The sequence below is a fragment of the Panthera onca genome, chromosome C1 (genome assembly GCF_046562875.1).
Source record: "Panthera onca isolate mPanOnc1 chromosome C1, mPanOnc1 haplotype 2, whole genome shotgun sequence".
In the NCBI taxonomy this organism is placed as follows: domain Eukaryota; kingdom Metazoa; phylum Chordata; class Mammalia; order Carnivora; family Felidae; genus Panthera; species Panthera onca.
In genome coordinates, this window is record NC_138346.1 from 19,502,872 (window position 1) to 19,526,220 (window position 23,349).

General features: G+C 52.2%; 1 protein-coding gene across 3 annotated transcripts in view; it reads right to left on the bottom strand.

Moving 5' to 3' along the window:
• Positions 1–23,349, bottom strand: part of PNKD (PNKD metallo-beta-lactamase domain containing) — a 60,220-nt gene that overhangs the window by 4,829 nt on the left and 32,042 nt on the right. For 2 of the 3 annotated variants that reach the window (XM_060623541.3, XM_078450881.2), the window contains exons 3-5: positions 1,417–1,532; positions 1,167–1,279; positions 489–547 (exon numbers count right to left, since the gene is read on the bottom strand). In XM_060623541.3, coding sequence (XP_060479524.1) covers positions 489–547; positions 1,167–1,279; positions 1,417–1,532 — 288 coding nt within the window. Of the gene's footprint in view, positions 1–488; positions 548–1,166; positions 1,280–1,416; positions 1,533–15,288; positions 15,635–23,349 lie in introns of those variants that run through there. The other variant, XM_060623543.3, reaches the window with a different exon arrangement.

Consider the following 23,349-nt stretch of genomic DNA (forward strand, 5'->3'; position numbering starts at 1 on the left):
CTCTCTCAGCTCCAGGGTCATCAGCCTCTAGTCTCTCCAAGTGGACCTGGTCACACTTCACCAAATGCCCCCCACCTCCTGCACCTTGTGCCAAGTGCCACCTAAATGTTTGTCATCGTTGTACACTGTCATGCGGGGCTGTCTCCCCCACTGGACTATAATCTCCTTGAGGAAAGAACTCACGAGGTCTGCCCACGTCCCAAGCACAGCAGGCATCTACTACATGCCCACGGAATGAGAGATAAATGCCTGCCCTGCCCTCCTCTAGGGCTTTAGGAGTCTGATAAGTGCAGGGTGGGAGACCCGCCCCTTCCCTCCTTCTCTGCTGATGCCCTGGTGGCTTTAGGAAGAAGGTGGGTGCCCGCTCATCCTGACTCCCGGCCCCCCAGCCCAGCCTGTCCTCCCTAGGTCCAGTCCCAACAAGCCCGCCGGGGCCAGGGTCGGCCAGGGAAGGTCATCCATACCCAGATGCCACCCCAGTCCCTTACCAGTGCTTGTGAGTGCAGAGGATGGCAACCAAATCAACGCCCTCCTTTTCAATGGAAGCCTGGGGGAGAGAGAGGAGGTACTGAGACTGAGGAGTGGTGTGCAGAGAGGGACAGGGGTGAAGATGCTGGCTGCAGAGGGGGCAGCAGGGAGGATGAGGGACAGGGAGGTGATGGAGCTAGAGGATGAGAGGATGAGAGGAGCTAGAGGATGAGAGAGCTAGAGGATGGAGCTAGGGGGGAGGGGGGAAGCTGAGACTGAGCAAGGGCAATGGGGGGAGGGTGGGGAGGTGGAGACCCGAGGTGCGTAAACACACAGATACAGCCACATACAGCGAAATCGGAAATGGGAAGGAAAGATGGAGAGATCCAGAGACTGACAGACACAGATGAGGAGAGAAGAAAGACGGTCAGAAAGGCGCCACAGAGAGTGAGAGACAGAAGAAACCTCAGACCATGGTCCTGAGTCAGCATCCCTCTCCCTGTGGCTCAGATCCCCCACGGCTGTCCTCCCCCCATCCCAGCCATGCCCTGGACACCGGCCCTTAACCCCGCTGTGGTTGTGGGGGTCTATGTGTGAGGGCATGTGCAAGGGGACACATTCCACTGGCAGAGGGATCAGGGTCAGCCCCTCTCTGGTGACACCAGGTACCCCTGCCCCCCCCCCGCCCCTCCCCTCACCTGTACAGCCTGAGGGTCAGAGGGGTCCACAACCACAGCCAGCCGGGCCTGGGTGTCGATGATGAGGTAGCTGTAGTTGTCTGAGAGGACGGGGATGGGAAGCACCTTCACTCCTGGGGGACAGAGATGGGCTGTGGACAGGGTGACGCGTAGGGAGCCCAGCAGCCAGGGGCATGTGATGGGGCATAGGCAGGGAGGGTGGGTGGGCACAGCCTGGGGCGATGGTGGCCCCGGGGCAGCCAGAGCTCACCGTTGAAGAGACGGGGCTGGGTTCTAGAGTGGCCTTTGGGGTAGCGATTCCGAGCCCTGCGCAGCTGCTGGCGGTAGAAGAGGTACCCGAGCCAGGTGCGGGTGTACAGGCTGTACCTGCGGGGCGGGATGTCTGTGCTCAGCCCCGCCCCTGCACGTGGGCGTGGGGCCCTCGGAGATGCTCAGGTCCCACGTGTCCACTCCCTTGGCCACGCCCCCCCCCCCCCCCCCCCCCGTCAGCGCACCGCTACCATTATCTTGTGCCTACTGTTTGCCCTGCTCAGTACACTGCCGTGATGGACACACCCCGAGCCCCAGGCCCATCAGGGCGGATGTGAGCGGAGGGATTCAGGCTCATCAGGGCGGATGTGAGCGGAGGGATTCACAGAGGGGACTCAGAGGGGACTCAGAGGGGAGGGGGTTATTCCACGAGAAGGGTGGACGCGTTAGGAAGCTGAAATGAGGTGTAAAAAGTGTTTCCGGAGAGCAGTGATGCATCACAATCACGCCTGGGAGTTAAAACAGATTCTTTGCCCCATCCCCAGCCTCAGCAGGTCTGGGGCGGGGCCTGGGAATTTGCATTTCTAACGAGCTCCAGGTGATGCTTGTTGCTGCTGGTCCAGGGACCAAACTTTGAGAGCCACTGGGGTAGAGGAAACAACAGGCCAGGCCCAGAGGCGGCAGACAGCAGCGCGCTCTCCTTTGCCGAACTATAGAAAGTTCTGTCTGGCTGTCTGGTGGAGGAAGCAGGGAGAGGTAGGCTGGACGGTCTGACCACACTCACTCCCCCCTCCCGCCACGATTTCAGGCCATCCCACGCGCTGCACAGAGAAAGGAAAAGGCGACAAGTCAGCACAAACAACAGAGGGGACTTGTGAGTGACAGAGGCCTCCAAACACAGGAAACGGGCAGGCAGGGCAAGCTTCACGGGCGTGTGACCAGTGCGGTCACCTAAGGCCCCTGAGCTCGGCTTAGCGCTCCGTGGTCACCATCTTGAAGCTCTTCATGATTTTTTCTTAGAACTTGTGTCCTGCAAGTGAAGCCTGACAAGGGAACAGGCGGTGGGTGGAGGAGATGACAGAGCACGTGTGCGCTCTGTCCCGACTGCCCCGCACCCATACCGCGTGCGCGGTGCCCACAGCCGGGGCTTCTGGTGCATCCGTCATGGTGGGCATTCGGACTCCAAGTGGTTACAAGGTGAGTACACACCTATGACTAAGGGGCACACCGGCTGGCCCGAGAGGCCACACCTTAGCCCAAACCAGAATTGGCTTTAAATGCAGAAGGAAGTTAGTGGCATTCTAAGAAACACCAATGACCAAGAAACCCTGTCCATCCTTTCTCACTCGTGTTATTACCCTGTATGATCCGATCACTTACGCTGTAAAAGATGCTACAGAGGGAAAAGGAAAGAGGGTAACCTATCTGTCCCATCTTTTCTGTCCTCCCTCGCTCCTGAGTGAGCTGAAAGCCGACAGAGCTGGCAGAATGCGTGTGTGTCAAAAGGGATAGAAACAGGTAACTTCGTTTTGTGCGGCATTTTCCACTGCTCAGGTAAGAACAAAACACATTATCTGCGTACACGCTAAGAAATGTGAATTACGTAGTTTCAATGATTTCATATGTGACTTGAATGTCATTTAAGACTAAGGCAAAAGGCAAAATTCATGTTAATGACTCAGATTTTTAATTTTTCTTTACTTAGAATGACATTAAGTGGCAAACTAAAAATATGAAGACAGGTCAAAAGAGAAATTGTAGAAGAAAGGAAAAGCTTATTATATTTTGGTACCTTTCATGGCACCTTTTTCCTGCTCTTTGAACAAAAGGCTCCAAATTCCATTTTACATCAGGCCCTGCAAATAATGTGAGCAGCCCAGCTGGCCCAGATGGAGCCACCTGGAGCTGTCCCACATGCTGGCCTCTCTGAAGGGAAAATGGAAGTAGGCTGGGGTGGTCAGGTGCTGGGAGGGCGGGTGGGGGCTTCCAAAAGCCTCTGTGCCAATGTTTAGGGTTGTACAGCAAGTCAGAAGAGGGGCAGAGATTCTGGCTGATTAAGCCTGGGACAGAGAGTTCGAGGTACAGGGTGGGGGGTCGATAATGCACCCTAAATCTCTACAGAGATTTGCTGTGTTTCTGTTGGGGTGGTGGGGGCAGGGGCAGCCGCTCTTCAGGCCCCCCTTTGGGAAGAGCTGGCTGATTTGCATACACGTGCTTCAAAAACCAAGCAGGTTTCCTCGATTTTGCCAGAGTTTGATCATTGCGATCCCTGCTCTGGGTACCCACACACGTGTGCAGGTTGGGATTTGGATACACCACGGGAGGGTCTGGCCATGCTTTCTGTGTCTGGATGTGCAGTTTTCATAGGCCCCCCTCCGTCGTGCTTTCAAATCAGCTCCAGCCGCCTCACACTTTTATGCATTTAACCATGTTTAGTGAGGCCTTTGCTCTTAGCCTGCTTTGGGCGCACAGTGAGTAAGGCAGAGTCACCGCCCTCTAGCAGCTTATATTCTAGTGGGACAGACAGGAGAATAAAGACATGTCAAGTCAAAGTGACAAAATAAAACCGGGCAACAGAACAGAGAATGATGACATCAAGGGAAGGCCTCTCTGGAGGGTAACGTTTCCAAGAAGTGAGGGAGCATGCTGTGTCAGAATGTGGGGAAGGCTCACCCAGAACTGGACAGACCGGAAGTGTAAAAGTCCCCAGAGGGAGGAAGGGAGCCAGCTGGCAGGGGCTGCTGATTCTCTGTGCCCAACGAGACAGGATTGGTTGGGACAACGTAAATAGAAAAAGAATGTCAGTGAGACAACTGGAAAGATTTCAGTAAGGTCTGGAGGGTAGTTAAAGAGTTTCTATGGGTGTCAATTTCTTGGTTCCGCTAATTGTCTGTGGTTATGGAAGACGTCACATTCAGGGGAGCAGGGTGAGAGGTGTATAGGAATCCCGTGAGCTATTTTTGCAAGTCTAAAATTATTTCAAAGTGAAAACTTACAAAATAATAAATCAGGGAATAAAATCACCCTTTCCTCTGTGCCCCGACACCACCTCGCATCTGTGCTTGGAGTCCTGTTCCTGACTTCATTTCTTCCTACTAAGGCTTATGGAAAGCGTGGGGGCCCTGGGTTCCAGTCATGGCTTGGCTCCCCCAGCCCAGTGTCCTTGGGCAAGTTATTGGTCTCTTAGATTGGGCTTCTCATCTATAAAGTGGTGATACCATGACTTATTTAGTTCTGCGGGCCTGCGTGAAAATTCAGTGACATAAGACAAGGTAACAAATGTTAACAGTCAGTTGAGGGCCTGGTGGGGGGAAGGCTCAGCAACTGTCGCTTCCTTCCCGAATTCAGCCGGGCACCCCTCACAGCTGTTAGAACGTGGTTGTCCACATTTGGGAGGGACCTGATAAATGTTCCCTTGTCTTCCTTATTGGATGCTTATTATATGTGCTTGATTTCCCAGCGAAGGTCAAGATCCACAAAGGGAGGGACTGTGCCCTGAGAGGCTGCCGTGAACAAGGCCGCTTTCTTTCATTTACTCTTTTCAGCAACTATTTCCTGCACGTGCTGGACATGGTGCAGACAGCGGAGAGCAAGGCAGGGCCCTGCCAACATAGAGAGGGGAGTGGCCAACTGACACCAACCCAGGAAACAAATCAATCGCAAGCAAGTGAGCTAACTGCAGCTGGTGGTGGAAGAGGGCAGCAGAGGGGAGCCCGTCTTACTGGAGACAGGGTGCTCCGGGAAGGCCTGTCTCTTCTCTGAGGGTCACAAATGAGCTGGGAATGGAAATCAGAGAGGGAGTGCGGACTGTCTGGGCGATGCAGCAGCACTAAGGCCCCGAAGCAAGCAGGAGTGGGACATGTTCTGGGAGTTGCCAGGAGGTCTCGGGAGTCTCTAGGCAGGGCCAGAGGGATGGAGAGTGCCAGGAGAGGGGTCAGAGGGGTGGGCAGGGCCAGGCAGTGGAAGGGGGCAGGAAACTGCTGGTGGTTTTTATTTTTTTTAATGTTTATTTATTTATTTTGAGAGACAGCGAGTGGGGAGAGGGGCAGAGAGAGAGGGAGACAGAATCCCAAACCGGGGGGGGGGGGGTGCTGAGGGGGGAGGGCTCTGCACCATCAGCAGGGAGGCCTATGCAGAGCTCGAACCCACAAACTGTGAGATCATGACCTGAACCGAAATCAAGAGTTGGACGCTTAACCGATTGAGCCACCCAGGTACCCCAATTGCTGGTGGTTCTTAAAGCGGGGAGGCACACGCTCTGACTTCCCTTTCTGGGAGCTTGCCGGCCTGCAGTGTTGGAGGGAGCCGTTTAAGGGAGCAGGGTGGAGGAGTGGGGAGATGGAGAAAGTTGGGAATGGACGCCAGGCCTGAGATCTGTGCCCTGCTTGGCTGTGGGAGAGAGGGACAAGGTGGCCCTTATGGGCCTGAGTCTAGATCACTGTCCAGAGCAGGGGAAGGACCTGGGGTGGGGGCAAGGACCTAGTGACTGCTGGGATCCTGTCCTCAGGCCTGCTCTTCCCCTGACAGTGACCCCCACGTGACTCTCTCCAGTCCCAGAGCTGTGGCTTCTTCTTCATCTGCCTCCTGTGCTGGCTGGGTGTCATGATCACTGGGGTCTGAAACCATGCTCGTCAGCCCCTCCCACCATGTCTTCTCTCTCTGGGAAAGGCCCCGTCATCCTCCCAGTGGCACAGCTTAGGCCACCATTTCACCCTGTCCCTGCCACATGCTACCAAAACAGAACCCTCTCAGTTTTGCTCCCCCCAACCCCAAGACGGGCTGCCCCGGGGAAGAGGCCCCAGAAGCTCTTCACGAGGTCTCTACGAAAGCCTCCTTTCCTCAGCTCTCTGCCTCTGAACCAAACCGTAAACCACTGGAAAAATGTAAGTTCCTAAAACGCCACCTTTGAATGAGTCCTGCTCCTGCTCAAAAGCCTTCGCTGGCTCCCCACTGGTGACAGGAGAGTGTCACCACACGATCATCCAGAGCACCAGGTCTCACTCAACGTGCACAAAGCTCAAACACACAGCATTAAACTAACAGGCAAACTGTAGGGAAAACAGACAATCTGACAATAGTTATTAAAAATGCCGAAGCACACCAAACCATTATCTGTACTGTTTGGGGATACAGATGTATGTAGTCAGAGAATAAAGGCATCTGAGCGTATGGTCAACGTGCAGGTTAGCAGGCTTCCTTCGGAGGCAGGAAGGAAGTAGGCTGCGGGGGTGGCCACAGGGACTTCACAGTGTCAGTAATATTTTGTTCCTTAAGCTGGGCTGTGGGGGTGGAGGTTGTTATATTATCCATCTTCTTTTGAATGCCTGAAATAACTCATTAAATTTTCAAGCTACCTTCCTGCCTCAGCTCCTGCAGGTCTCTGGCCTCGAATACCCTCCAGGCCTTCTCCTCTTACTGGAATCCTAAGTATCCTTCAGGACTCTGCTCAAACCCACCCTGATTACCCCAGCAGAAAGCCACTTTCCTCTGCTCCATCTAGAACATTCAGCTTCACCCCCCATCACCCCACCCCCACCCCTGGGGGTGGCAGGAGCTGAGCCCCTCAGTGGCAGGGACCTTATCGACTTCTATCCGGTGTCTAATCAGTGAGTGCCATGCATGGGGGAGGCAGACTTGGCTGGTGACCCAGCCTGCTCCTCGTGGCTCCTCCAGACCCCCCTGGGAGGCCCCCTGCACTAGTAGAGCACAGAACTGGCACTCAGAAAATGCTGGCTGAATGCCCAGGAAAGGCTGGGGCGGGGGGGTGGGGGTGGGGGGCAAACATCCAGGTGTTAAAGTGACTGGAATGGAAGGTGTTCCTTCAGGTCAGTGGGCCCCAGGCCTGGCTGTGGACCCTGTGAAGCCCAGTGGGGGCTTGTGGGGCCCAAGTTTCAACCACCTCTGCCCCTCCCCCGCTCCCCCACCTGCCTCTCAAGTCCCCCCCCCACCCCTGCTGCACCCACGCACCTGGCCAAGCAAGGTGCTCTGAGAAGCAGGTCACTAGACTCAAAGACATGGGTGGGCTGTGTTACAAGGCACAAAATCCCAGCTGCCCAGACCCTGGGGTCTGGACCCAGGGCCCCTGAATGGAGGAGCTGGAGGAAGCACTGGAAGGGGGTCTGCACAGGCAGGTTAACTATTGTCAGATCATCTGTTTTCCCTACAGTGTGTCTGTCAGTTTAACTATGTGTGTTTGAGCTCTGGAGCTCACTGGTCCATTCTTCCCCAACATCACCTCAGGGCAGCCCAAGCTGAGCGAGGTGCCTCCCAGGTGCCTCCCATCAATCGCCTCCAGTCGGCCTCCAAGTGACCTGGAGGCAGCTGCTACCAATCTTCCATTTCATAGACAGGGACACTGAAGCCCGGAAAGGTGGGGAGGGGGCCGCCCATGATCACACCAAGGCCAGCGGTGGGGCACAGATTCATCCCCGGCAGCCTGATCCTGGAGTACACACCCTTGACCGCTAGAATCCGCACCCTCCCCAAACCCAAATCAGGGGGAAGAATGACATGAGTGGGCCTGAACTATTTTGGGGCAGACCCAACGCCTCTGAGGGCCTCTGCTGACAAAAAATGCCATGTTGGGGTCACTTTCAGTGACCCAGACACACAACCCAGGATCTGGCCACTGGAACCTCTTGGATCCCTGGTTTTAGCATTTTTGAGACTCAGACTTGGGCCGAACTTATTACATGTGTGGCATTTTACCGATGAATGCAGAGGGTCCGAGACCCCATAGGCCTCAGGGTAAGACACCCTAAACTGGAGAATCCTGAAGGCCCCTTTCAAATCTTGACTGATTCCCAATCCTGGATGTATGACTGGGTTGATGGTTCCATGGGTAGCATCATGCACCAGATGCAGAAGAGTGGGAAGGCAGAACAGACCCTGGCCAGGAAATGTGAAGCACTTACTGGGAAGAACCAGTCCTATCTCCTAGCCTCCCACCTAGCTGGAAGTCACTGCCCCATATAATGGGCCCCTACAGCTTCCTTTCTTCTGTTGCCAGAGGCAAGAAGCAGGAACTCACTCCCCAAGCCTCAGTTTCCTTCTCAGTGAAACTGGGTGCTCCTCCTCCTTGAAAGAGCAGCTCAGCCCCGAAAGGTCACATGATGTCACATGATTTACAAGATGATGTAGACACCCCAGGGCCGATGTGGGATTCAAATTCTCTGCCATGGGGTTCCCAGGCATTGTCAGGAAGCTGGGATGTATGCGTGCCTGGGGCAGCTGCATCAGAGTGATCTGGGGTTGCTGGTTAAACAAGAAGATTCTTACCTTTTCCTCTTCTGCCTGCACCCCCACCCCCACCCAGATTCTCATCCAGCAGTTCTGGGGCCCAGAACTACTCACTGTCACCTCACCAAAAAGAAAAGAAAGTTCCTGGGGCGCCTGGGTGGCTCAGTCGGTTGGGCGTCCGACTTCAGCTCAGGTTACGATCTCACGGTCCGTGATTTCGAGCCCCACGTCGGGCCGGGCCGTCGGGCTCTGGGCTGATGGCTCAGAGCCTGGAGCCTGCTTTGGTTTCTGTGTCTCCCTCTCTCTCTGCTCTCCCCCATTCATGCTCTGTCTCTCTCTGTCTCAAAAATAAATAAACGTAAAAAAAAAAAAATTTAAAAAAAAAGAAAAGAAAGTTCCTTAATTGGTCCTCTGGGACTTAGAAAAACCACTGTGCAGATTGGGGAGGGGGGAGGGGGAAGGGGGAGAGGGGAGAGGGGGACAGCCTGCCTCAGGTGATTCCCTGCAGTTGCCCTGAGGGGTCAGGGGGGTCAGGGCTGGGACACAGCAACAGCCACCCCAGTGAGGGCTCACTGGCACACCTTTCACTCCCAGCCGCACTGAACAGAGTGTGGCTTCTCCGGCTTCTGAGTCTGCACTTCCAGCCCCTTGGGAGGCCCCATGGGGCCTCAGCTGGGGACTGAGACACAACCCCTTCCCCCCCTCCTTCAGACACCCAGGGAGAACACACAATGGAGTTCTTCTTCCCCTCCTCCCTCGGGCAGTCTCCCTATCCCTGGCGAGAGAGGCCTGAGGGCTCTCGTTAGCTCTCCCATCTAGCCTGGGCCCCAGACTCCACTGGGACCCGATGGGCAAGCCCAGGTGGCTGAGGCCTCTGGTCAAGAGGTCCTTTGGGCATCTGCCCTCCGATCCCCCAGGACCCAGCTTGCCCCAGGCTTTGCGTCTGACCTGACGCTCTTTATGAAACCAAACCCAGAAACGCTGTCTGAGGGCCGAGGGGCCTGGAAGGCGACCAGGGCACAGAGCTGTGCTGGAACAGGCCCTTAGGAACAGAAAGAGGCTCAATGTTTTACGCTTTCTCAAAACTGAGGAAACTGAAGTTAATGAGACAGCTAAAATGGCCCTAGAGAGTGAGTTTCCTGAAGCTGCCAGCATGCCTGGTGGGGGGGCGGGGGCGGGGGGAGAGTTCTCCATGCCCAGGAGAGGGGCAGTACCTGCACGTGGTCAAAACAGGCCTGCCCTGGGGTGCCTGGGTGGCTAGTCAGTTAAGCGTTTGACGGGCTCAGGTCGTGATCTCACAGTTTACGGGTTCGAGCCCTGCATCGGGCTCTGTGCTGACAGCTCAGAGCCTGGAGCCTGCTTTGGATTCTGTCTCTCTCTCTCTCTCTCTCTCTCTCTCTCTCTCTCTCTGCCTTTCCCCACCTTGTGCACTCTCTCTTTCAATAATAAATACATAAACTTAAAAAAACAAACAAACAATGGGGCGCCTGGGTGGCTCAGTCGGTTAAGCGTCCGACTTCAGCTCAGGTCACGATCTCGTGGTCCACGAGTTCGAGCCCCGCATCGGGCTCTGGGCTGATGGCTCAGAGCCTGGAGCTTGCTTCTGATTCTGTGTCTCCCTCTCTCTCTGCCCCTCCCCCATTCATGCTGTGTCTCTGTCTCAAAAATAAATAAATGTTAAAAAAAATTTAAAACAAACAAACAAAAAACAAGCCTGCCTGGGAGACCACGGGGCCTATCTCCAGTCTCTATGCCTGTCCCGGGTTGGGCTTCTGCAGCCTTCACAGTCCTCTCAGGACTCCATCCATCCCCCCCAGAGGGAGGAGAAGTCACTGCTGAGGGCTCTCAGGGAGGACCAGAGGCACAGCCATTGCTGGAGGCCTCTTGGCCATGTCTCCCTGCCTATAATCCCTGCCAAGAACCCTGGGTTTTGTGTGATTTGGATTCTGGTCTGTTTCAGCTTTCCCCTGCTGGATGAGGAAGACCTCATCCCAATGCCAGGCCCTCTTGATTCAGTCCTGCTCCCTGGGCTTGGAGTCCAGTGGGGGAATCAGATCTGGGAACACCTAATGCAAGAACAAGCAAGAGTGTGTAATGAAAGCTCTAAGGGGGATGCCAGTGCCAAGGATCACGACAGAGGCAGAGATGAATTTTGACTGGGGAGCAAGGGCAGGCTTCATGGAAAAGATGGCACCGGGGCCAAGCTTTTCATTCATTCCAAAAACTTGTAACAAGGGCCACCTCTGTGCCAGGCACTGTTCTGGGAGCTGAGATACAGGAGTGAAAGGAGATTCTTCCCTCGTGTGGCTCATATTCTGGTTGGGGGAGAAAACCAATAAACATATAGACATGTCAATATATAGGATGTCATATGGTGATACGTACTATGGAGAACAATAAAGCAGGGCAGAGGGGATAGAGTACAGGGGTGTGAGTGCTGCTATTTTTACAGGGGGTGGTCAGGGCAGGACTCCCCAGTAAGGTGAAGTTTGGGCAGAGAGCTGAAGGGAGTGGGGCAGCAAACCATGTGGCCATCAGGGGGAAGAAGGTTCTAGTGAGAGAGAACAGCAGTGGCAGGGCACAGAGGTAACCCTGTCTTGGAATGTTCCGGGAAGAGTGAAGTGGCTGACTGGGCAGAATGAGCAAGGTGAACAGCATACCAGGTGAGGTGGGGGATGGGCTGCTCTCAGAGGGCCTTTAAGCCATTCTGGAGGGATCTGAGCAGAGAAGCGGCACATTTCTAACGTAAATCTTAACGGTTTTGTCCCATTTGCTGTGCTGAGAATACTTTGGGGGTACAGATGCCAAAAGAAGGAGTCAATTGAGGAGGCCTGGGAAGAGACTGTGGGTTGACCCAGGGTGTTAACAGTGGAAGTGGGGATAAGTGTTTTCAGAGTTTGGATATATTTTTTCTTTTATTTTTTTTTAAGCTAAACTCTACACTCAACATGGGGCTTGAACTCAAGACCCCAAGATCAAGAGTCATATGCTCTACTGACGGAGCCAGCCAGGCACCCCTGGGTACATTTTAACGGTGAGCTTTGAGGATGCAACAAAACTCGACAGGTAGAGATGTAGGGAGGAAGGAAGGTCTGACAGGCCCAGACAGAAGTATAGAAAGAGCTCAGGGCTTGGGGAAGATGGCACTGGGCCAGGTGTGGAGGGGGTGTACCAGGGTCCCAAAGGCCTGGGTGAGGGGTGTGGACTCCATTCTGGAGGCAATGTGGCTTGGGGAAGGAAACATTCACTCAGGGCCATGCTTTGGAAACTACCCTGCAGCAAAGAGGCCACTGTGGATGCTGGAGCTGTAGCTCTCCAGGGTCCCAGAGGCCTGCAGAAAGGAAAAGGACCCTCTGCTCCCCTCATGCAGGGGCTGGCCCAGCCCACTGCCTCTACCCCAGCCTTCGTTCAGGTCACAAGCAGGTGGGTCATTTACTCAAGAATCATCAGCCCAGGATTCTTGCCACTCCTTGAAATCAAGTCAGTGGACCTTACTGGCCCCAGAGGAGGGCGTTCCTCTTGCAGAAGTGGAGCAAGCAAGGTTTGTCCCAGGGCCAGTTGGTCTTACTTAGGTTGGGAGAGTCAAGAAAGACCCTCTATGCCTAGGAATGAAGAGGGGGTTTGGTCAGGGAGGGTAGAAAGGCTTTGCCACCTAGGACTGTCTAGCCCCAAAGGCTGGCTACCATCTACTTTCTCAGTTCTGTGAGACATTCCCAGCCCTGGATGAGCCCAGCCTTGCTCCCCATTCACCCCTGCCCCCTGAGGCTCTGCTCAGGGCCCCATTCTGCAACACCCCCTCAACTACCACTGAGAAGGCAAAGGGGCAAAAGGGAAACTGAGGCACGAAGTAGGTGGCACACATGGGAGAGTCCCACACCCTTGACCCCAGCCTCCATAGGCATAACCTGCCACTCCCTGGGGAACTTGTCATGCCCTGTCTCCCGCCCCAGATTGGGTCCCTTTCACATGTTCCTTTCCCCTCTTCCTGGAAAGCAGCAACCAGACTCTGTTCATATCTGTGATCCCACAATCCCAACCCAGAAGAGTTAGGATTTCAATGAATGAATAAAGGGATGTGGGATTTCCTGAGGGGTGGGTGGACAGGATAGGCTTGGAAAACAGGAGAAGGAAGAAAGCTCCAGAAAGATCCTAGCTGGTGCCACCTTCGCATCCATTCTCCATGCTACAGAATGAGCGATTGCTAACATTTCCCAAGCACTTACTATGAGCCAGACCTTTTGCACTTAATATGCAAATTTCATTTGATCCTCAAAGGATCCCCACGAAGTAGGTACTATCACCAGGCGCATTTTACAGACGCCAACAACTGAGGCATAGAGAGGCTGAGTTATCTGTCCAGGGCCCCATGGTTACTAAGCAACAAACCTAGGATTCAAAAGCAGATTTGTTGAACCCGCATGCCATGTGCTTCACTGTCTCCCATGCCCTGCAGAGTCTCGAATGTGTGTGTCTATCTCAGGTTAGCCTGGATCTACCCTCCGCGGTACCCAGTCATCCCCATCCCAAGGCAGCTGTGGTTATGTTTGAGGAAACCCCTTTATAAAATTGTCAAACACCAGTGATTACTGTTATTAATGATAATAATTACTCTCCTCTTAGTATTTCCATCACTTGCTTTCCAGCCCCCAATGGAACCTTCTATTTGTGTTCCTCTCAGCCACACATTTAGGGTGGAGTGTGCCCGTGAACTCTGCCCCTTCGCATCATGGCCTGTCCCGTCACCCCCCCTCCATCCTTCCTGGAGGCAACCCCACAGCAGCAACACCTGCCCATTTCCCCCAGACCATTTCCTGCTAACACCCCCTGTCCCTCCCAGCAGCAAGCGGCCTCTCCCCCAAGGGACTGGACTAATTGTTTCCCAGACCATGGAGGGGCAGGGTCTGGAATTCTGATTCCAGGCACGCCCTTCTGCCCTGCAAATTTTGGGAGGTGATTCCAAGGCAATGGTGAAATCCAGACACAGGAAAGCCCAACAGGAATACTGAATTCCAAAGAAGTTCTCCGAGAATTCCAAGTTTTGGGATTTGGAAACTCCCAGGTCCTAAGTTCTACGAATATCCAAGACCTCAGGATTCTGGGACAGCAATCTTGGGAATTCTTATTTCAGGACTTCTGATTTCCAGTTCTTTGTGGAAACATCTATTTTTCACTTCCTCAGGCTGTTTGTATGACTTCAGCATTACTGATTTTGAAAGCCAGAAGTAAATTTTAAAAATCCTTCCCCAAATAGAGCTGTACAATTCCTAGAAATTTTGTGGGTCCCAGATATGAAATTATTTAAATGCTTGTAAAGCTCATTATTTTAACACTATTTGCAGAGCAATGGTGACTCGGTTGGAGCATGGTCAAGAATGTGACCAATGTTGGGTGCCTGGCTGGCTCAGTGTTAGAGCATGTGACTCTTGATCTTGGGGCTGTGAGTTTGAGCCCCGAGCTCCATGTTGGGTTTAGAGATTACTCAAAAATAAATAAATAAATAAATAGAAAAAAAAAAAAAAAGAATACGACCAATGTTTGGGCCATTAGAGATGTGAATGCCCCAAAGGCACCCATGATTCTCTCTCCCCCCATGTTTTTCTGGTTTTCCCCCCACCAGGCCTTTAGATCTCTCCTCCTTAGACTGAGTTTGAGTAGAATCCTAGGGCTGAAGCTTTTTGGAAGACCTGGGGTGGTCTGGGGAGGAGGGATAATCATACAATGTCCTCTCTGAAGCTCAGGAAATTCCCGGGCTTGCACCCTCCCCCAAACCTGGCCAGTGGCCAGGGCTCCCACAGTTCCTGTCCCCATCAGAGCTGCCCTCAAGCTTGAGGTCCTGCCCCCTTGCCCTGCTGGCTGTGGGTACGGATTAGGGGCCCTAAGAAGCCTTCTTGGGGCCCTAGGAAGGCTTCTTGTGGTTTTTTCCCAGGCTCTTAGTGTCTCCGTGGCAGATCAGAGGTGGTTACCGCCCTGGTCTGGCCCAAGAAAGGGTAAAAGTAGGGGGAAGGAAAGAGTGAGGACTCAGGAAAGGGGGTCTGACAGGAAAAAGTCATTGGAGGTCAGTGAACCTTGATAGATCTGAGTGAGTAGAGTCGGGTTTTGGACACGGGCCAGGGTCGGGGAATAGAAGGAAAGAGACAGAGTCCCTACACAGCTGGGACTCTAGCTTGAGACAGAAGCGCTTACACTGTGTGGTGGGGAGCTGGGTGATGGGGAGAAGGACAGGGACACATGGAAGGAGCCCGCCGTTCCCGGTGACACTCTGATGGTCTGAGGCATTCCTTCTGTTCTGCACCTGCCCTCTTTTTCCAGTTCCCTTGTCGCCAGCCCCTCATCTGGCTCTTTTCTTCAGCTGTCCTCTCATGCCTCCTTTCCCTGGCCATCCTAGTCTGCCGCTCCAATCCTTCCCCAACGCATCCCATTTTTCCAGCCCCCCTCAACTCCTTCTCTTCCTCAGTCCCCCTAAATCAGAGGTTTCTCTAGCCCGCCTCTTCGATCGCTCTTCTCTGGCTCTGGATCCCCCAGCCCCCTCCCCACCCGAACCCTCAAGTCCTTCCCCCGGCCCCCGCCTCTCAGTCCCCTTTCCCCCCGCGCCCGCCTTCCCGAGCCCCGCATCCCGCTGGAGCCCGACACTAACCCGATTCGGAAGAGCAGCCGCTTGCTGCGCGCCATGAGCAGGCCGCGGAGGGTCCGCCGCGCTCGGCAGCTGCGGGGGCTCGCGAGCAGGACCAGGACGAGGAGCAGCAGCCCGCAGCCGGCGACCCACAGCCACGGCGCGGACCAGCCTGGCCAGGCCATGCTGGGGGCAGGCGCCCGCGGCGGATCGGGGGCGGGAGGGGCGGGGCGTTGCTAGGCGACGGCTCTGCCCTGGCCCCTTGGCAGGGAACCCTTCTGGGATGGGGCCCCGCCCCCTGCACTGCCGGGCTGGGGGGCGTGGGGGGCATTCTGGCCCCGCCCCGCCCGGCGACTCGCGTTCGAACCCGCCCCCTCGCCACCGTCGGCCGGGCGCACGCCCCGAATGCCACCGGGCTGGAGGCGGCCTGGCCCCGCCCCCTCTGGCCGACCGGGAGGCGGGGCCGGTGTGGGCTTCGGACCTGCACTAATCCGGGTCCAAGATCTCCAGTGGCCTGGGAGGGGACCGAAGCTCGAAGGTCCCCCCGCCCCCCTCCCCCGCCCGGCTTTCCTCCCACCTTCCCCCAACAGGGGACTCTGGGAGAGTCCCTGGAATGGTCCTCTTGGCAGGAAACCTTAGACAAACTTTTTCAGCTGGAAGGAACCTGGAAGATCACTTGGGCCAACTGCCATGCATTCATTTATTCATTCATTCAATTAGCATTCTCTGGCCTCCTATGTGCCAAGCACTATGCTGGACTCTGAGAGTGCAAGGGTCAAAGACACACAGCCTCTACGTTCCCGGAGCCTACAACCTAGAATCTGCTGGCAAGGAAACAAACCAAATAAGCAAATAAATATAATTGCACATGCATTTATTTATGTTTATATACACACACATACATACATACATACATACATACATACTTGTGTGTGATTACAAAGTGTGCTGTTAGAAAGGGAGTGAGCAGAGGGGGCAATGATATGAAGGACAGAGAGGACCAATTTAGATGGCAGAGGGCCTCCCTAAGCAGGTGACATGTAAACCATGCCCTGAAGGATAAAAGGTCGCAGAGGCTCAGAGGGTGTGACTCAACCAGGATTATGCAACAATGGGTGGCAGAGACAGGACTAGGACCCTGGTATCCTGCCCCCCCAGCCCAGTGGGATTTCCACATCATTCCTCCCACCCCCTGCCTCCCACTCCCTGCACTGCTGCCTTCCTGATGGGTTCCAGAAGTTGTTGAGGTCGGTGGGAGGGAAGTAGAGGGCAGGCGTGGTGACACCTACAAATTTGGGCAAACCTTCTGGCTCCAGCCCTGGCCCTGGCCCAGAACAAGGGAAGGAAATGCTGTCAACAGTCCAGTAAGCTCTCTGTCCTGCTGGGAGATGGTTGGGGAGGGTAGCAAGAGAGGCAGTGCTCCTGTTTTCTTCCCTGCTGCCTGTGCTCTGGCCTCAGAGGCTAGATAAACTGACCCATGTACTCTCCTTCTCACGGACTCTGATTAGACAGCTGGATCTAAAGGCTGGGGCCCCAGTGTGGAGAGCATGGAAGTGTAGGATCAATACGGACAATGAGTCGGAGGCCTCATCCCCACCCTTGAAAAAAGCCAAGAGATGGGTTGATTTATCCCCAGACTGGAGTGTAATCCCAACGCCTAATCCTGGTTTCATTCAGAAACCCCAGACATGGACTTTCTCTTATGTGGATGCATCTTGAGGAACAGAGCCTATGGCCTGCTCCCTCCCTGTCCCCTTGCCCAGCAATTCAGCTCCTTCTCCATGCCTGGCACACCAAGGGCTGTCAGAAAAAAAAAAAAATGTGTATATATATTATATATATATATATATATATATAATATATACACACACACACACACACACATATATACATACGTATATATACACGTATATATACATATATATGTATATATACATATATACATACGTACATATACATATATATGTATATATACATATATACATACGTACATATACATATATGTGTGTGTGTGTGTGTGTATATATATATATGTATGTATATATATATATATATATATATATATATATATATGAGATAGAATGGAATTAAGCCCCTGCCGTTAGCTTCCCACCTATGAGTGCCATGCTGGAGGCGGAGGGGAGAGAAGACTGACAGGCTACTTTGCAGAAAGCCCTTCTAGGCCAAGGGACTTTGTGTGTCTCTAAATCTGTGTCTCTACATGTAAAGGGAAGAATTACGAAACCTCATCAAAAGCCATCATGAACACACCTTTCTGCTGGTAGGGCTGTGCCAGGCATTACATTGAGAAATCAAAACACAGTCTCTGTCATCTGAAACAGGAAATGCAGGCTCAGGGCATGAATGATTGAGTCCTAAATCTTCAGCCACACACACATTGACAAGATGACAGATAATCATCCAAGATGCATTTTATGAAATACATGAAGCCAGGACGGGTAGGGATAAGGAGTGAGAGTGGGTGTTTTAGGGGACTCACGTAGGCTCGGGAAGCCCTCTTCTCCTTCCCTAGACTGCTCTGGAAGACTTCCAACATCTGCTCCAAGTCTGCTTTAAAGATTTTATTTTTTAAGTAATCTCTGCACACAACGTGGAGCTCGAATGTATGACCCCAAGATCAAGCGTCTCATGCTCCACTGACTGAGCCAGCCAGGTACCCCAGAATCTGCTTTAGTTTCATCTCGTCTCCCATGAGAATCTTCTGTCCCAGCCAGACTGATGCCTCATTACCCACTCCTGCACTTTGTACCTTATGATACCCAACTGCTTGTGTGTCCCTGAACCCATCACATTGCTTCACACCCTTGTGACTTTGTACATGCTGTGCCTTCTGCCTGGAGCGTCGTTCATCCTTCGTTCCCCAAAGACTCAGGTCAGATGCGCTCTCTTCAAGAAAGCTTTTCTCAGGGCACCTGGGGGGTAGCTGGGTTGGTTGAGCGTCCGACTCTTGATTTCGACTCAGGTCATGATCTCACGGTTTGTGTGTTCCAGTCCTGAGTCGGGCTCTGTACTGACGGCAAGGAACCTGCTTGGGATTCTTTGTCTCCCTCTCTCTTTCTCTGCCCCTCCCCTGCTTGCACACGCGCTGGCTCTTTCTCAAAATAAATAAGTATACATTAAAAAAAAAAAAAAAGAAAAAGAAAGCTCTTCTCGAACCCTCTCACTCCAGCATGGGCTTATGCATGTCCCCCCTTGTGCCACTAGGTCTTGTACACAATTCTATCTTTCAATGCAATACCTCATGCTGTATATTTTTTTGTACGTGTCTGTCTATCTCAGACTCTAGAGTCTTGAAGACTTTACTGTCTTCCTGAAGAGTAGGGACTAAGGTTTAATTTATTCATCTTTGATGTGAATCTCCAGTGTCTGGGGTGGTACCAGACACATAGCAAATACTCACAAATGTTCTTTTGGAGACTGAAAGAGAGAGAGAGAGAGAGACCACGAGCAAGTGGGGGAGGGGCAGAGGGCTCCACTCCCAGAATGGAGGGCTCAATCCCACAACCGTGGGATCATGACCTGAGTCAAAATAAGAGTTGGATGCTTCACAGACTGAGCCACCCAGGTGCCTCACACAAATGTTCTTTGAAATGGCCGACTCCATCGCTTCTCGGCCTTTTGGCTAAGGTCAAGTGAAATGGCCAACTCCAAGGCTCCTGCTTGATGGGACCAAGCCTGTGTCTTCCACCTTCTCAGATGCCATTCTTACCCTTGTTTCTATGGACCAGGCACACTGTTCCTCAAATGTGCAAGGTCATCCTCACCGCAGGGCCTTTGCTCATGCTCCCTCTTGGAACACTCTTCCCTCAGTTCTTTGAATAGGTAGCAGCTTCTCATCCATTGGGTCGCAGCTCAAATGCCAACCCCTCTGGGATGGAAATAGCCTGTATCTTGAGCTGACTGGTGACTGCATGGCTTATACCAGGAGCTCCCCAGAGGGGTGAAATTGCCTCCCGGAAGACATTTAGCAAAGTCTGGAGACATTTCTGATTGTCACAAAAGGGAGAGGGAGGCATGCTACCGCCATCTGGTAAGTAGGGGCCAGGGATACTGCTAAAACATCCTGTGATGAACAGGACGGCTCCCACAACAAAGATTTATCCAGCCCCAAATGTCAATAGTACAGACATTGAGAAATCCTTGCATATGCAAATGTGAAAAATTCACCAGACCGTGCCCTAAAAATGCGTGCATTTACCATATTTAGGTTATATGTCAAATTAAAGAAAAAACATTACCCTCTGAGAGGCCTTCGTTGCCCACCCCATCACTCTCGATAATACTGCTCTGCTCACCTCCTTTGTCACACTTTGCACAACATGACATGATTTTGTGATTCTTGTCTGCCACCCTGCTACATTCCATTCCTGCTACATGGAATGTAAGGCCCATGAAGTCAGGGAAGGATCTGTCTGTCTTTGCACCACTGTATTCCCGGCGGTGTGCACAATGCGTGGCTCAGAGCAGGTGTCCAGTTCAGTGTCTGTTGAACGAATGAGCGAATGATAGAAACAAAGAATGAATGAATGATAATTTGGTTATTGCCACTGAGTGCCGTGACTGTTGCAAGACTGGAGTTCTGAGCATAGGTTCCGTCCGTGCAGGACGGCTGTGCAGAAGCCATGCCCTACGCAGGAGGAAAGCTGGTGAACGGGGAGTCAGACCCAGCCTGGTGACTGCCCATGTTTCATACCATTAGGGCAGGCTGCAGAAGAGCCAAGTCTGAGGAACTCCTCTTTTCCCATGACCTCCTCCCTTGAGCAGCCTGGGGTGCGCTGGCAAGGCTAAGGTTTGCTTCTGTGACTGTCCTAGGAGAGACTCACTTAATGACCTGAGTCAGGTGGCCGGAAGCCGTGCCATTCTGGCCTGTGATGTGATGGTTTTAGAGCTCAACTCCCAAAGAGTAAGCCTCCTTCCAGGTTCCTGGGGTGGGCCAGGGGTTCTGGAATCTGCCCCTTATCCACTTGCCATCTCAGGTCGTCTGTCCAGGGTGTCTGAATCCTGTCTTCCCAACTGGCCTGGGACCTTCCATTAGGATCGAGAGCCTGCCTTCATCTCGTATCATGGCTCAGGCTTAATGCCGGGTGCTTGGCTGGCATTCAGGAGATCATGGTATTGATGGTGATGATGATGATGATGATGATGATGATGGCAATGCCAGTGACAATGAGCGATCATGAAGGAGTTGATATGGAAGAACTGTTTGAATATTAGAGAAAAGAGACATCTTGTTGGACCAGGGTGGAACAGTGAGTTCAGTGTAGAAAAATTAGCCAGATGCAGCAATGGTGGCTAGCATAATCTGGCCCCCACACAGCCCAGCCCCATTCACATCAGTCTGTACCCTCATCTGCTGCCCCCACGCCGAGCTCACCTTCCCATTGTGGACCTCCCTCCAAGGCGTGTGCCATACACCCTGCAACCCTGGTTTGCATAGCAACAATGCCTCTGACATCTTCTGCCTCCTCACAGCCTGCCCTGTCCTGACGGACCATGACCCCTCTCTTCTATTCCCTTCCTCCCTCCTGCTGCCCTGCCTTCTGGAGGAGAAACCTTCAGCCTCCCACATTTGTCATGTGCCGTTCCAGGTCAAGATCATTGTTCCTCCTGCCTCATTTGAAAGCTTCTCTCCACTCTTCCTCATCAGTCCGACCACTGACCCAGCCCAGACTCTGAGGAGTTAGACACCTGTTTTGGTCTTCCTGTCTACTTCCTGCCATCGGGGAATTGCAACAATCATGGCTCATTGAAACTTGCAGCTCAGCAATTCTCAAACTTTAGGGAATCTAAGAACTACTTGGGGAGCCCCACGTCGTCAGCCCCACGACCTGTACTCCTTTATCTCCAACCCCTAAAACCATGTGCTTTCTCCCAGCCCCTCAGCCCCTCCTGCCCACATTTCTTCCCTCCCAGTGAGAACTTGGATTCAGTCCCTTGAACCACTCACCGCCTGTCAGCTTCCTCACCCACCTTGTCCCTCCATCGTTAGCCTACCAATCTCCAGAGACCTACCTGTACCAACCTGACAGTCACTCACCTTTTCAAACCTCATGGACAAAGCTGGAGAAGATGGCCATCCAATGTGAATTAGAGCCTCTACAATTCAGGGACCCCCGACACCCCTCTGGGACCCCTAACACCTATACTTGACAGTGCTTTGACTTTGCCGAGATGCCCTCTCATTACCTCCAGTTGCTATTGGAGACCTCAGGCACACCTCCACTTCCTTTACTTTCAGCCAATATCCTTAGAGGAGATAAGGTCTGTGCCCACCCACCATCTACAAACTTTGCTTCTTCCATGTGAATTTTTAGAGGAAATGCTGTTAGCCTTGTTCATATCTTCAACTGGTGTTCCTCCTGGCCGCTGCTTTTCCTCACCCTACGAGCAAAGTTGAGTATCTCACTGCCTTACAAACGTCCCTTGACTGTGGGTCCCTTTCTAGATTCTATTCTGCCTTTATCTCAACTTTCCTGAAAGTTAGTCTCCATGGGTTTGGTAGATTGTATTTCAGTTCTCAATTCTTTCTTTCTTTTTTTTGTTTTCCTTCAGTTCTGAAATTCTTCATCTCTCCCTGTAAACATATCCTTTGTTATATGACTATGCACATTTCCATAAAGGCAAAATAGACTCCCCCATGACATTGATGTTGGGCTTGGTTTTGTGATTTGTTTTGGTCAGTGGAATGTTAGCAGACATGATATAAGCAGAGGTCTTAAACATGCAATTGTGGTTGAACCCGGTCTCTGTATATGGATACATGCACATGCCTTTTGCTGTAAGAACATCCCTCGGGTCTTTGCTGGTCTAAGGAGGATGAAAAACATGAAGCCAGCTTGACCCCACTCCAGCTTAGAAGCCAGCCCAGCCCTGCAGAGTTCAGCCTAGATCAGCTGAAACTCAGCCTGCCCACAGATGCCTGAGAGAATAATGCTTATTGTTGTATACATCTCAGTTTCAGATTTGCTTGTTATGCAGCATTATTGCAACAATCGCTGATGGAGACGGGGGAAGCAAAAATGTTTAGCTATTAATCGTGCTGGAAACGATGCTTGGACAACTGATTAGCTATTCGGAAAAGAGCACTTTAGACCTGTGCCTGGCAGAGTATACCGAAATAAATTCCAAGTGAATTAAAGTGTTAAGGACATAAAATTAAACCATACAAAATTAGGGGTGCCTGGGTGGTCCAGTCAGTTAAGCGGCCACCTTTGGCTCAAGTCATAATTTCATGGTCCCTGAGTTCAAGCCCGCATTGGGCTCTCTGCCATCAGCACAGAGCCTGCTTCAGATCTTCTGTCTCCTTCTCTCTCTGTCCCTCTCCCACTAGCTCTCGTGCTCTCTCTCTCAAAAATAAATAAACATTAAAATAAAACATACAAAATTAGAAGAAAATTAAATGCATGTTCAACCTCTGGATAGTGGAAGACTTTCTAGGGCTAAAAGCAATAAAAGCATTTTTCTAATTTTTTAATAGGCATATATTACCATTAAACTCAGAGAAAAAGCAACTAGAGACCTAACAAGGGAAACAATTACCCTTTCAGCTACTTAAAAATTTTTAAACCTTTTGTATATTAAAAGAAAACATGCACATACACACAAACAAGAGAAAAAGCCCAAAACAAAAAATGTAGAAAATATTTGCCCCAAATTTGTCACAGTTAATCTACTTAGTAAATAAATAAAGGCCTTTTTTAAAAAATATTTTTTTGGGGGGCGACTGGGTGGCTCAGTCGGTTAAGCGTCTGACTTCGGCTCAGGTCATGATCTTGTGGTCCGTGAGTTTGAGCCCCACGTCGGGCTCTGTGCTGACAGCTCAGAGCCTGGAGCCTGTTTCAGATTCTGTGTCTCCTTCTCTCTCTGACCCTCCCCCATTCATGCTCTCTCTCTCTGTCTCAAAAATAAATAAATGTTAAGAAAAAAAAATTTTTTAAATATTTTTTTGAAAGTTTATTTATTTTTTTTTTTGAGAGAGAGGACATGAGCAGGGGAGGCGCAGAGAGAGAGAGAGAGAGAGAGAGAGAGAGAGAGAATCCCAAGCAGGCTCCACACTGTCAGCAG